Raw genomic sequence first — 14,381 nt, forward strand, 5'->3', positions numbered from 1 at the left:
TGAGAGCTGGGGGAAGCAGGCAGGAGCTGCTGGCTCCAGGTGTGGGCAGGATCCCTCCCTGCCTCCGGGCACATCTGATGGTCTTAACGGGCCACCTCAGAGCCCTGTCCCTCCAAGTTAATGAAGACATGGACAGGAGACAGATGGCATCTCCCCTCTGCAGAAGGCTTGGCTAAAATCCAGAGAGGAGGATGGTGCAGAGACACAGGGAGGGGGCACAGTGGCTGGGCATGCGCGGTAGCCTCCTTGCCATCCCCTCCTGCCACACAGCAAGGGAAAAGCCAGGGCCAGAGATGACAGTAACTGTTCTTTTGGGATTTTTTTTTCTCAGTTGTTTTTGGTTGCTCTTTTGCTCAAAAAAGGCATTTTTTAAAAAATATATTAAACAGATACATTTTACTAAGAAGTCTCTTGGCTGGAGCCACCAACAAGAAATGACCATCCCCAAATAAATGGGCTTTAAAAAACCACTCCCAAACAAAAGAAATAAATAAATACATAAATAAAACATTATTTTTTTCCTTTTTGTTCCTTCCTTTTGTTTTAGGTTTTGGGGGGTTTTTTTGTAAGGAATTGCGGCCCAGAGGTCTCCGCCGGTGTGGGTGACAGCAGCGTCCACAGGTCAGATGCCAGGTCCTCCCCATGCAAGGGTGATGATGCCTTGTGACAGGCACGAGATGCTCGTGAAGAGTTGCCAAGAGAGATCTACTGCATCTCAGAAGCCTGCAGCGTGGTCCCCCCATGCTGTGTGTGAGGGCATGGCCACAGGAAGGGTCAGGGGGGATGCGGAATCAAAGGTGCTGGTAGAAACCTCTCTTAAAAAGACTACAAAAATTGGGGCACCTAGGAGACCACCACTGGAAGATCCTCATGGTGAGTTAAGCATCTGCTCCAGCAGGGCCAGCAGCTGCCTCTGACTGAGCCGCATCCCCCCTGGCCATTGGCACATACCCCCAGACACCAACTCTTGAGCAAAAGCTGTGCCACAGGGTGGCTGCGCTGGCATCGTCCCCGCACTTGGAGCCAAGTCTGTGCTGCATGAGCCATCCCTCCTCCATAGTCCCACTGGCGTCCTCCACCTGCTCAAGCCCTGCGTCTCTTTGGCTGGTCGCTGGGTGTACCATGGAAGCACGCAGTTGGCACTAAGGTAAGGCCTTGATTTAATTTTTTAGGGTGGTTATATTTTTCCCCCCCTCTGAGGAGTCCTTTCTCTTGGCCCCCTCGCTCCAAGATCTGAGCAGCCCTAGCTGTTAGCTGCAGAGTTTGCTGGTCTCCTGCTCTACTGCATTGGGCAGCTTGGCGTTGAAGGCCCTCAAGGAGGACTGGATCCTCGCCACCTCATTGTTGGCCAACTTAAGCCTGTGGCGGAGCAAGCAAGTGAAGAGGTCAAGGTGGGTTTTGCCAGGGGGTGACAACCTGTTCACCCGGTCCCTGATCTCCAGCAGCTGGAGCATGGCTGAGTCCTGGGAACCCTGGGTATAGGGGTAGTCCAGTTGAAGGATCAGGTCACGAATAGCATCTGGTTCAAAGGGCAGGCTGTAGCCGAAGACTTGCAAGCTGTTGATTTTCATGTATCCCAGGTTCTTGGAGGGATCTGCCATCTCCAGGGGTTCATAGTAGATTGTCTCATTGGAACTGTCATCCAGAGACTTGATGCGGCTCCGCAAGTAGACGTGGACCGTTTCAAAGAAGGTCTTCCACTTGTTGCCCAAGGTAAGTGTCCAGTTTTGGCACTGGGCAGAAGCATCTACGTTAGTCCTTTCCCAGTCTGGGAAGCTGCCCTCGTTGACGGGCATGAACCAGCTCTCCGAGTGGCTTCCCCCAAACGGGTTAACGTAGATGGCCATGACAGGCTCCAGTGTGCTGTTCTTGGTGAGGCAGATCTGCAAGGAGAGGGCCAACATCACATGAACCAGCCCAGGCTTGTATTTGTTGCTCTTCAGGGTCAAGAGCATGCGTTTCCTCCAGGAAGGGTCGAACCAGCTCCCCAGGCGCATGTCATTGCTGATGAAGATGGAGTGCACCTCGATACGGCTGTCCCGTTTCTGCAGGAGGTACTTCAGCTCCAAGTCCTGCAGGTCCGTCTCCAACCCCAGGTAGTGCTCCAGCGAGTCAGCCACCTCGGGGCGGCAGAAACCCTGGCTGAGCACGTAGCCGTGGTTGCAGGTCCCACAGCGGGTGCTGTTGTCCTCAGCACAGCTGGCGCAGGCTGGCCCCTCGCCCAAGGCACACGGTATGGACCCCTGGCAGGAGGGCTGGTCGGAGGGACATGTGCAGCTGTGACTTTCTTCCAGGAAGGTCCCAGGCACGGTGGTCTCGCTGCAGTACAGGAGTGATTGCGCACGACTCCACCAGTAAGGGAGGGACCTGGTGGAGAAGAGATGCAGGAGGAGAGATGCTTACATGGCATCTTTAGGGGTGTGACCAACTTTCCCTAGGCATGGAAGAGCTGCCCGCCTTGTGTTCACTTTTCTATTCCATTGGTGGCCCTCCATGAACCAAGACCCATTTTCCACCTCCAGGCTTGGACCCAACCACTCAAGGCCACATCCCAGGGTGGCATGGCTGCCCCCACTACCTGCTCACCCCTGGGCAGCCCTCCAGCAAGGTGGGAGCTCCTCCGGTCCCACCATGGGGAGGTGGGCCGTGGGTCTGAGTCCCCCCTGGGGCTCTGAGCAGCGTCTCCAGCATGGGACGGGAATGCTGTGGCATCTTACCTCTCTTTTGGCATTGTGAAGCGAGGTTGCCGGTGGCAGCGTTTGCTGAGGTTGAAGAGCCGCCGGATGAGTCGGTGGGTTTTCCTGGAGAGCAGCTTCAGGCTGGTGCCCAGCTGCTGGTAGCGATGCTGGATGTCCAGGTCCATGGCCCAGAAGTGGGAGATGGCCGTCCTGTTCAGGAAACGGTCCCCAGGGAGCCTCTTCACCAGGGCCTGAAACTCCTCTGTGGAGAGAGAAAGATGGCGTCGGCAGACCCAAGAGAGCAAGCGGTGAAGGTAGGGCTGGAGCCAACCTCCCTCCAACCAGGCTCTCAGGTCTTCACAGAGAGATGACCACCCTGGATTCTGCCCTGGAGCCCCACCACCCAGCCTGGGCTGCTCCTGGAGGAGGGATGGCAGGGAGGGAGATGCTTGGTGGGGTCTCTCCAGCCTCACCTGACTCCTCAAACTGGCCGTGGTGGCTCTCCCAGGCTCGCCGGAGCTGGGCCAGGCTGCTCTCCAGTGCCTGGACATCAGCCTCGGGGCAGTTGCAGCGGGGGAAGGTGGGCTGGCACTGGCAGCGGCAGTCGCTCCGGCGGCACACAAGCTCCCCGGCCGAGCTGCAGGCGATGTAGCTGAGGGCGGCCACCACAAACCGCTCCCGCAGGTAGGAGGGGAGCACCGTCTGCAGCCCTGTGAGGGGGAGGCAGCCCCGAGAGCATCAGGGCACGCATGGAGCCCCTCAAAAACATCACCTGGGTGAGAAGGGAGTGAGCCTTCCCCCTCCCCAGGCTCCCACCCTCACTTGATTTTCATATCAACTTCTTGTGGAGCCGCTTGTCTGGGTTCTGCATCGATCTTGGCTCCTCTTGGCAGACGAGCAACAACCTCATCCTGCCCAGCTTTGATTATTTTCTTCCCCCCCCTCCTCCCCAGTCCTTACATTAAAAGCAGCATCTCAAGCCAGCGTCCTCCCGTGCAGTCCCCTGCGTGCCCACGAGCATCCCACACAGGTCCATTGCCATGTCCCCGCCAGCCTGGTCCTACCTTGGAGCTGCACTTTGTTCTCAGGGCTCTGCACCAGAACCGAGCTCACTGAATCCAGGTTGTCATAGTTGCTGCAGCCGAGTGGCCCCGTCCGCGTTTCGGTCACCTAAGTGGGGGACGCGCATGAGGTCAGGGACACAGGAGGGCATGTGCCACCCCGTGAAAAATGCTGCAAATAACCCATGGCCAGGCTTGCTATGCCCCACTCCACGGAGCAAGGCGATGCTTGGAGAAGAGAACTAATTGCCTGCTAATTGGCTTGTTGACAGGCGGCAGCCCTGCCTGCAGCCCGCTGAAAAATGTGCCTTCATTAGCGTGCCCAATTTCCCATAAATAATGCGGATGTGCTAACTTTGCCTGCTCTCCCCCACTCTGTCTCCCCTCCCCGGGATGTGATCCTGCTTCTGGGATGCTGGCGAGGCCCAGGGCCGCTCTCTCCCTGCGCTGACCTCCCCCTCGCGGCCTCCCCTACCTTGATGGCAGCTGTGGCGATCTGGATGTGGTGGAGCCGGCGCAGAGTGCTTTCCCGGTCGATGAAGTAGGAGGCTGCCAGCTGGTGCAGGGTCTCCAGTGAGACCCCCGAGCTGTTCCCAGCGGCCCCAAGGGGCTCTGCCCTCCGGCTCAGCTTGCGCTTGTCCACAAAAATGGTCAAGGACTCCTCTCCTGGGGGGACATGCAATGCTTTCAGGGGGCTGCTGGGCTCCCCCCATTTCCCTTCTTGGCCGTATTTCTCCCGCAGTGCTCATTTTCCTACCCTCCTTCCTCTGCACGCTGCCTTGAGCAAGGGAAGTGAGCAGGGAGCGAGCACCCACCAGCACTCACCTCCCAGCGTGGCAGCGAGCAAGAAGTGGGTCCCATACTTTTTGATGAGGCTGTCGGTGATCTGCTGGGGGCTGGGCCGGCGTCCCAGCAGACGGATGTTGCGGATGAATTCAGGGGCCAGGGGAAGCGGCAGGCTGAAGAAGTCTTTCCTCTCCAATGCCAAGTTATTCACTTTCCAGCGAGCAAACTCTCTGCGGGAGGAGGGCAGCAGTGGGAAGAGGGGTCAAAGCCAGTCCGGCCATGCCGTGCGCACGCTGTCCCTTCCTCTGTCCCCAGCGTCCACCTCAGGGCAGGGGATCAGTGGGTGGAAAAACTCCCATTGGGACCATCCCGACCTCCCCATCACTGCATCGGAGATGAAGGACCTGCTGTGTGCGCTCGCCAGCTATAGATCCAGCCAGAACGAAACTGCTGTCCATCCCATAGCCACTGATGGCGATAACGAGCAACAAGCAGCGGAGATGCTTGACGTTGATTAATCAGGCACCTCTGATGGGCATTAATCACAGCCCAGGGCAGGGCCAGAGCCTCTTCCAGCCTGCTGGGCTGGATGGGCCTCATCCATCCTCCATCCCTATGGATCTGGGTGAAAACCCAACGTCTGGGGGCTTCATGGTTTTAAGTATTGGCAGTGTTCTGTAGGCAACTGGAGGCGCTGGGATGTGATGAGGGTGGTAGCAGTTCCCCTCGTAGCTCTGGAGGCTGTGAACATGCTCCCCCATCACCCCACCAGCCCCTTGGTATCGCCCAGCCCCAGCGGGGAGTCACCAGGCTGCCACTGCCTCGAACTACCAACAGACCCGTAAACAACCAGTGGCTGATTTCAGCCTAATCGTCGGCATTTTGCTCTAATTAAAACCAGGCTGCGGCTTTCAGACAGTTTAATTAGGGCTGGTTAGGAAAGGAAGGAGAGGGGAGAGGGGGGGGGGGTTGGATGGGCACAAAGCATCTGAGAGGCTTGGCGGGTGCCGGTGGCCTCTTATTATGATTTTTGGGTCCAGAAAGAGGGATGTTGGGGCCAGGAGCAGAGCTGGGGGTGAGGGAGGGGGTATGCTGCCTCTCCCCTTGCACACACACCCCCTGGGTGCTGGGCCACATGGAGCTGGGGGCCAGAAGCCCTGCACCAGTTCCCCCCACCCCGCATCTCATCCCACAGGCAAAGCAAGCTCCGAAGGCTGTTAGTGGGTTCTCTGCCTCAGAGGCAGCATGAGGCAGCTGCTGCCCCTCCGGTTGCTCTTTTCTGTGCCACCACCATCACTATCAGCATCCCCAGAGGACACGGGTCCCTCGGCATGGCAGCATCAGCGTGTAGGAAAGGGGCGGGGAGGGAGAGGAGCTCTCTGGGGGTGCTGGGGTGCATAACAAGGCTGCCGTCCCGGCACCCGCATCGGGTCCCTCAGGAGGGAGCGGCTGGGCTTTGCTCTGCTGCTGGAAACTCCCGAGGCTTAGCACCAACAAGGAGAGGAAGGGAAAAGGGCTTGTTAGCAGGATGTGACGGCTCCGATTAGTGCCAGGAGGCAGTGGAGTGGGTTTCCCATGCTTGGCTGTCACGGGCTGACCGCACTGCTGCCAAACCTGGTTCTCTACTGGCAAGAACCCGCCTTCAGTGTTGGCCCTCACGCGTGTAGCATCCCACTGCCACAGTCTATAAGGTGATGGCACTGGGGACATGCCAGGGGATCTGTCAGGGTGGCTTTTTGCAAGCTCCAGCATCGTCCCAGCCCTAGATGGCTGACAGTCCAGGCAGGCTCAGTATCTCAGCACAGAGATGTCTTGGTGCATGGCAAAAGGACAAAGGAGCATCCTTCTGTGCCTCCCCCCGTAAGGGCTCATCCCACCTCAACCTGTGCACCAAATCAGTCACGGCTTGGGGCAAATCCTGCCCGGGGCCCATACCAGCCATGCCGTGAGCAATCTTGGAGGGCTGCTGTTATATTACCCAGGAAAGCAGCATCTCACATCCACCCACCCGCCATCTTTCTCAATGGGCAGCCTCCTCCTGCACATGAGGGTCCACTCCGCCATGCCCCACACAGCCCCCGACACTGCAGCCCCCTCCCAGGGTGCCCACCGACGGGCTGACCCCTGGTGCTGCCGCTCACCTGTAGATCCTGTACCTGGTGGTGAAACCCTGGCGGTAGCGCTCCATGAAGTCCACATACTCCTGGGCTCGGTGGAAGGGTCCCCGGTCGGTGAGGAGCCAGTCGAGGGGTGCCCGGCCCGAGGAAGAGGATGAGGAGGAGGAGGAAGGGGTCGCAGGGGCAGCATGCTGCTGGGACACTGTGCCGCCCGCCCCACTGGCCACTCCCCAGCGGCAGCACACGCTCAGGGCCAGGAGGGCCAGAGGCCACGGGAGCATCGGCGGGGGCCCGTCAGCACGCGGGAGGTCCTGCCGCCCCATCCTGCTGCTGCCCAGCCGGCTTCTTCATTCTCTCGCCCCACGGCAATCCTCCGGGACAGCCCTGCCCTGCAAAGGCACCGCGCGAAACAAGGAGACCATGAGGCACAGTGGCACGGGGCAAGGTGCCAGGTGGGGTCAATTCGGCACGGATATAAACCAGGTGGCACCACAAGCTAAGGGAAGGTGGGGTTTGCTTTGGGGAAGGCTGCTGATGAAGGGGAAGTTGTGCTCCTGGGAGAGCCATGCATCAGACGCGGACCAGTTCTGCCACAGGAGGTAAGAGTTTATGGGGTTAGGGGTGCTGGCTGCTGCTGAAGTTAAATGAAAACCTGGCTAGTGCCTGTTTTGAGAAATTTCTGGCTTTTTCATGTTTTTTTTTTTTTTTCCTCTGCTGTGCATCAGCCTGGCAAATCAAGCTTTCTCCTGTGGAGTGCCCATGCGGTGGGGATGGTGAGCTGCCTCTGCACCCTGCGCTTTGGGGATGCCCGTCATGAGCATGTGCAGCTTGTTTTAGGAGGGCTAAAAACCAACAAGCATAGGGAACGGGGAAAAAATGAGCTCTTCTAGGTATTGTTTGAGCTGTTTGTGGTTGCCATTAGACTTTTCTGTGCATCCTGCCAGTGGCTGAGATGATTGATGGATGGAGGTCCACCCCAAGGCTGGCTGGGCTGATCACAGTGGTGTTTTGAATTCAGTTAGTATTTATGTCAAGACAAGACCTTTCTGGTCTTGGCTCAGCGTGGCGCTGTTTGTGGGAGCACGCAGGGAGCTTTGCTGGGAGCAGCAGCCCCGGAGACAGAGCCTGAATTTGCAAGTGGAAGATAGGGAGCTGCAAGGTACAGCAGAGCTGGGGTGAGGTGAGGTGTCCTCCCAGGCAGCAGGAGTTGTTTGCCTAAAATTAGGGACCCCAGCACCGCAGTGCTTCCACGGGAGGTGATTTTATTCCCCCAGGCTGTGAGGGAGGTGGCTGGTGGGGGTCAGAAGCCCAAACGCTCATGCCTGCCAAGCGCACGCCAGCCCCAAGCTCTCCCAAATAGGGCTTTGCCAGATGAATCATCGTGCTTTAACATGTATTAGTATTTTGAAAAAAAAATTTTTTTTCTCCCTCTCTTCTATTTTTAAACCCTTAAGGGTGCATTTTGATTATGCTTTCTCAGCTTCTCGCTCAGCCCTCAAGGCCGGGGCCCTGTTAATTTTAAACAAAAGCTGAGATTTTCGCATCACCAGATTGGGGGTGCCAGGGCAGTGGGGTGGGCAGGGTTTTTTCTGTCCCCTCTGCACTGTTTTTCCACATGTCATCCTGGTTTCTCCCAGCTTTGCAGGCAGCCTGCTCCTGACACATGGAGTCCCCCATGGACACAAACCCTGGCCCAAACAAATGGGCCCCCAGGGTCCTGCCGGGGAGGGCAGGGGGTTTGGGACCAGCAACATCAGGCTGGTTTCCTCGGTCCATGCTGCCTGGAGGGTTGGAGGGGGCATCCTCCCCTGAAGCGTGGCAGGACACAACGCTGGCTGCTCGTGTGCTGCCACGTGTGGGTGATAGCTGAGCAGCCAAGGCACTTCAGCAGCTCTGAAATCTTCCCTGCCTGCATCAAAGCTGGACCAGGGGGAAGCAGGCAGCCAGGATGCCACAGCTATCTGGAGCAGGCAAGCACTCCTCACTCCTCCTGGGAAGTATCTGCAGATGCAGTTAAAATTGAGGTGGCCTGGGAACCGAAGGAGCACGTGGGGCTCGGGATTAAACCCTGCAGCTGCGGGTCCTGCTGCTGCGCTGCGCAGGGTGAACTGGGGGACAGGGACAAGCTGCCATGCCTGGGGAGGGCACGGTGGAAGCCAGGGCCTGGCAGCAAATCCTACAGCTGTTTTAGATGCTGACCACAGGCTAAGCCCTCCCTGACAGGGAGGAAAGCAAAGCCTCTGAGACAAGAGCACTCCTTTGAGCAGCATCTTTCTAAATGCTCCTCGTGGAAACGCTCTGCTTGTAGCATTAAATACGGCTGTGCCGGCAAAACACCTTGCTAAAATAGCCGGTGTGCTAGGGAGCCTGCCTGTTGCACCACAGACGGGCTCGGCACTGCCAGTCTCCTTGGCCTCTGTCATTGTCTGTGGCTTTTCGGTGGCTCCTGACCACCCCAGCTGAGGTGGAGCTGGGCTGCGGGCAGGGGCTGCTCCCTAGCTGGTCCCCTCTCCCTCCACTGGGAGCTGTACAGCCAAAGCCATGGATGCTTTTCCACAAGCGCCATGGGAGACCGGCCTCGTCCATCACCACTTCACACCACCGCAGGCCGGTATGGATGCTCTCACACCAGTCACCTTGCTGCCCTCCCTTAGGCTTCCCTGGCGTAAATCAGGAGGATTTGGAGCATCCTTCCTCTGATTCAAAGCACAGAAGGAATTTTTGGAGGGGGGGGTGCGGCGGAAGACCAGGCAGGGCACTGTTTCTTTCAGCAAACCATCCTGGGTGCTAACAACTTCCCACCAGCACTGGCTACCCCACTTGCCGCCGCCACCACCACCACCATGGGGGGCACCCCCACCTGCCTTCCCTGAGAGGGGCTCCCTGTGCTGCCCTTCCCCACCAAATCCATTCTCCCACCTCCTCTCCCAGCACTGCAGCTCAAGGCAGCAAAACCTCTTCTGGGTGACCGTCATGGGGAGGGATATTAGGGGTGGGGTCACCTTGGGCCACCTCTTCCCTTGGGCTGCTGACCCCAGACCAGCTAGAAACCATTTCAGCCTGCTCTGTTGCCTTTCCTGGGGAGCTTATTCCGAGATTCATGGCTGAATGAGAGACGTTTCCTTGTGGCCACCTCCTGTTTTACTACAGAGCAATAAAAATAGTTAGAATTGCGCTTGGCTGGTGGAAATCCAGAAAAGGTCCCCTCCTGGTGTGCAGAGTCCCTTAAAGCCACAAACTTTCCAGACTTGCTAAATGAGCTCTTATTTACACCTGCCTCTTATTTACACTGTGAGTGCTGGCACCTCTGAGCCAGGCTCTTGCCTGGGGACAGGCGCTGACGCACGCGAGCATCCTTGCCAACAGAAACTTGAGGCCCCAAGTCAGGCAGGAACGGGCAAAGCCACTGCGGGCAGTAGAGCCTGCATGGGGGGCTGCGCTGACTTACGCAGTGAGCTTATCCCTGAGGAGCAGCTTTCCCGCACCATTGTTAGCTGGGCTAATTTATTTGCTTGTATCGATCAGGGGTTATATAAAATAAGTATGTGCAGAAATTGCTATAGCTCCATAGAGTCTTTAGTGCACACAGCTGGGGAAGCCGGGGGGTGGGGGTTGTCTCTGGTTTTGCTGAGGGGCTGCTGCTCTGCAGGGTTGGGGGCAATGCTCATCGGGGTGCACCTCCACCTGCTCACACCTGCATCCTCCCGGGATGCTGGGGAGAGCAAAGCTCTTTGGAAATGAGTAACCCCCTTGACCTTACTACTAGAGCTGGAAATAACTTTCTAATCACTTTTCCTTGATCCAAAAGAATGAAGATTTGATGAGAAATATCTGACTACTTTTTGTTGTTGTTGTTGTTTGATTTAGGGTTTTGCATCACAAAAACTGGAAAACTTCCAGCTTGTTAATTTTTTTTTTTCCTTCCCCCTTCTATAAAAACCTTAAAGCTAAGGAAGAAGTGTGCCAATGCAAAATATTCTTGGCAAACTTTCCCAGGACCACGGCCTGGGCCGAGTCTTCCTGATCTCGTTGCAGCCCTCTGTGTCCCCGTTGCCTGCAGCAGAATGCCCCAGTGTCCCTCCAGTGACAGCCGACACGCAGCCCAGACTGTCACTTGCCACAAGCTGCATCTTAAAAATAGCTTGTTGCAATTTCTGGAGGCACCCTCCCGGCCTTGAGATGGCAATGGGGTTGCTTCTGTGGTGGGTGTCTTCATCCAAAGCGTCTGGAGAGACTGAGGCAGGATGGTGCGAGGTGTGGGCGTGGATGCGAGTGCCCAGCGAGCGGCTTGAATGAGCTCAAAAGCCTTTCTCTACTGCCCTTGGAGCTGACGGCAATCGTGGCAACATCCTGCGGAGTTATGCCAAGGTCCTGCTTGCTTCCATGCTGACAGCATCTCCAGAGCCACACGCTCCACCACTAATCAGGCCAAGTTTGATAATTAGAGATGTTAGCTAATTGTCAGGGATATTAACATTGATTTCTGCCTTTTCATGCTGCAGGAGCGGATCTAGAGATACGTAAACCGCAAAGGGTGCACTGGGGAGAGGAGAGGCTGTGGTGGTATTCACTGGGTGCTGTAAGGAAGCATGGGACTCCAGACAGACTCTGGCGCTACCCCCTGTAAATGCAGAGATGAAGCACGCGACATCTGTGCCAGGTAGAGCAATACCTGTTGGTGGCAGAGCTGTGGGATGTGCCCAGCCATGTGCGTGTGGGGGGGCTGGTCCCTGGGGCACAGCGGGAGCAAAGGCACATCCGTGGGGGAGCAGGGAGCAATGGGGACAGATCTCTAGCTCCTCGTGGATGCCTTTTAGTGGGAATGAACGTGAAACTTAGCGACTGAGTCACCTTTTCATTAAACGTGGGAAAGCTTTATCAAATTAAGGCCACTTAAAAGAGTCTGGGCAGAGGCTAAGTGCAGTTTAGCTTCTGAAGTGGATTGACTCAGCTGAGCAGTGCCTATGTGAATTCACGCAGGCACCCAGGGCACTTCTTGCTCTGCTGCTTGCATCCCCCAGGACGGACAATCCCAAAGGGCTCAATCCTGCGGGATGCTCAGCCCCTTGCTCTGGAACCACCAACCTCACCTGGGGCTTCATGGAACGCAGCTCCCTTGCACCCAGCCCTGTCTGTGCCGCTGTCTCCTCTGTCATTCCCCCCCTCCCCGCTCCGGCTCTGTCGTGGTTTGCAATGAGCAGCTCTCAGCACGGTGCGGTGTGCCGCCGGGCTCACATCCACACGCTCCCAAGGAAGCGCCGGTGCCTCATTGATCTGCTGGGGTAATTAAGAGAGCGAGCCAGGCACTGCTGGAGTGACAGCGGCATGGTAATCGCTGGCAAAGTGGGCATGGCAGGGTGCTGTCAGCTGCCTGGCACCCAGCCTGCAGAGACGTGGCTCTGGGCAGCAAGCATGGGGACAGCCACCTTGGAGCCTGCCGTCCTTGCCCAAGCAGCAACGTTAAAGGTCACAGTGGTGGCTGTGAACTGATTCTCACTAGGCTCCTGCAAACCGTAGCCCATTCGGTCACTACTGCAAAGTGACTTTAAGTTACTGCCTTCCCCCCTCCCCCCCAGCTCATGAGACAGGTTTTCAAACCTGCAAGACTTGATGACTCGGGTTCCTTTTATTAGCTTTTCTTCACATCCTTAAGAGCAAGACACTTGAAGATGAGAGTAAAGGAAAATAGCACAAAATCCCAGGACTCAGGGAAGCTAAGGATTTGCATGAGACATCAAATGAGATGAAGCCTGGGCTGCCATCAGGGGAGAGAGCAGCTGCGTGCACCATGTCGCACTAGTGCCATGTGTTCTGCCCTCTGGCTTTGCTCACCTGAGACTTCCACACCCACAGGCAGAAAGCCTCTTGGAAGAGCAATGTGCAAAACAGAACTCCCCCCAGCTCAGATCGCCGCAGCGGCTTCCCCCGCCTTGTGCTGAGCTCTCAGCCCAAAGCATCCCTTGCAGAGATGTCTCTGGGTCTGGGCAAGAGCATCCCTGCACATGAGAACTGGGGAAGAGCATCCCACAGCCCCCTCCCCACTCCTTCCCCCCAGTGGACCCGGCTGTCAGGCCAAGCCAAGTACCAGCCTCACGCAGGAGCTGGAGGCAGAGCAAGGTGAGAACCGCTCCCTCCCTTGCCTTCACACTGGTGACAAGTGTCACAGGAGAGCAGTGATGCACGGCAGTAGCTCAGTGTTAGTGACACCAGGTAAATAAGGTGATGGGTGGCTGGTGCTACGCAGAGAACCGGGAGGAGATTTGGGGTGCCAGCCCCCTTCCCATCACCCCGCTGCTCCCCAGGCCTCAAAACTGTCACTGAACCCCCACCAAAGTCAGTTCCGCTTGGAAAAAAAGTGCAGGGGGCTCCTTGCAACATCTCCGGGGCTGGTAAGGACCCTCACGGTTGCTGACAGAGAGGGGGATACTGACATCTGCCGGCAGGTCCCACCCGGCCCCGCAGCACCCAAGATCATCCTTCCCGGCCCCGGCATCACAGCGGGGGCTGCCCTGTAGCCGCATCCCTGCCCCAGGGCAGCCTCGCAGGGCAGAAGCATGCGGGCCCCCCTAAGAACGGACGGGACAGGGCGGACATCGCGGTGCTGAGAGCTGATGCTCTCGAGCTCGGTGCTTTAAAGGTACGGAGTTTTGTTTCCTACTGAAAAAAAAAAAAAAAGAAAAAAAAAAAAGAGTGTTTAGTGAAGGCAATTGAGCCTCGCAGCCGGGGTCACCTCTCTCCCACAGCTGCCGGTACCGGAGGTTACGGAGCACCACGCTGGTGACCACCGGCAGCGTCCGAGGCGAGCAAGCACCTTCCTACAGGTCACCCGCTGCTCGCCCCGGCCCGGTGCTCTGGCGGGAGAGCCGCCGGCGGCACGGGGGATAGGAGACCTCTCCTGTTGATTTATATCCGCTCAACGGTAAAGTAAGTGTTTGAGCATTTCAGGGGGCATCTCCCCAGTCCCTGCAGCCCCGGGGCCTCTTCCACCCGGGAAACCCGGGTCATCTCCCTCGGAGCTGGGCACCCTGCACAAGCAGCAGCGGCTTTCCTGCTTCCCGGGCATTTTGTTTACCCCGGCAGCCTGCCTGACGACACCCGATTCCACCGGGCCGGTCGCAGCTCCCCGGACCTGCTGGGCCCCGCACTCGGGCACCGGGGTGGCTCCCTCCCGGGAAGGGTTGGCTGCCTTCCTCCGCCCGTGTCCTCACTGGGGCAGCTACGAAGCGAGCCTGGAGCAGGGAGGCAACTTGGCCAAGGTCACCGAGCGAGCCACCGGCGGCCGAGTCGCGCCTTCACCGTCGCGCACGGCGGTACCAGGGATCAACGCCGTGCGGGGCCGCGGCTCTCGCCGCAGAGCTCCTTCCCCTTCCCGCCCGCCATCGCGCCCACCGGCGGGGTCCCCACACCGGCTCATCCGCTTTACCCCACGACCCCGCAACACTTACCCCAGTCTCCCGCTCAGCGCCGGCGGCCGCGTCTCCGTCCTGTCCCACTCCGCTCCGCCTCAGCCGCCCCGGGCCCTTCCCCGCCGCCGTCTCCCGACCCCCCCGCGCCGCCCCATCGCCGGGCGGGCAGGTGGCCCCGCCAGCATCCCGCGGTCGGGCTCCCGCCGCTCCTCGCCCCGCACCGAGTCCCGCCGCGCTCCGCCGCCGCCGCCCGATAATATATGCAGGGGCGGCAGCCAATAAAAGGCGCCGCCGGCCTCCCCGCGCCTTCCCATTGGTGGTGCCGCGTGGGGC

General features: G+C 58.1%; 2 protein-coding genes across 3 annotated transcripts; both read right to left on the reverse strand.

Moving 5' to 3' along the window:
* Positions 1 to 435: 435 nt before the first annotated feature.
* On the reverse strand, positions 436 to 14,273 carry BRINP2 (BMP/retinoic acid inducible neural specific 2). 2 transcript variants are annotated; one of them, XM_063344323.1, is made up of 8 exons: positions 14,088 to 14,273; positions 6,682 to 7,031; positions 4,565 to 4,755; positions 4,215 to 4,405; positions 3,743 to 3,848; positions 3,152 to 3,388; positions 2,718 to 2,940; positions 436 to 2,367 (listed from the first exon to the last, which is right to left on the reverse strand). In XM_063344323.1, exons 2-8 carry the CDS (start codon positions 6,963 to 6,965, stop codon positions 1,251 to 1,253), a joined length of 2,349 nt encoding a protein of 782 aa, XP_063200393.1. In that variant the 5' UTR covers positions 6,966 to 7,031; positions 14,088 to 14,273; the 3' UTR covers positions 436 to 1,250. The 2 variants fall into 2 exon arrangements, with proteins under 2 accessions (XP_063200393.1, XP_063200392.1); XM_063344322.1 differs by having other exon boundaries at positions 6,667 to 7,031.
* On the reverse strand, positions 7,327 to 13,290 carry LOC134519754 (uncharacterized). The gene is made up of 2 exons (XM_063344325.1): positions 12,241 to 13,290; positions 7,327 to 11,916 (listed from the first exon to the last, which is right to left on the reverse strand). Exon 2 carries the CDS (start codon positions 9,063 to 9,065, stop codon positions 8,109 to 8,111), a length of 957 nt encoding a protein of 318 aa, XP_063200395.1. The 5' UTR covers positions 9,066 to 11,916; positions 12,241 to 13,290; the 3' UTR covers positions 7,327 to 8,108.
* Positions 14,274 to 14,381: the final 108 nt, after the last annotated feature.

The sequence above is a fragment of the Chroicocephalus ridibundus genome, chromosome 8 (assembly GCF_963924245.1).
Source record: "Chroicocephalus ridibundus chromosome 8, bChrRid1.1, whole genome shotgun sequence".
Taxonomy (NCBI): Eukaryota; Metazoa; Chordata; class Aves; order Charadriiformes; family Laridae; genus Chroicocephalus; species Chroicocephalus ridibundus.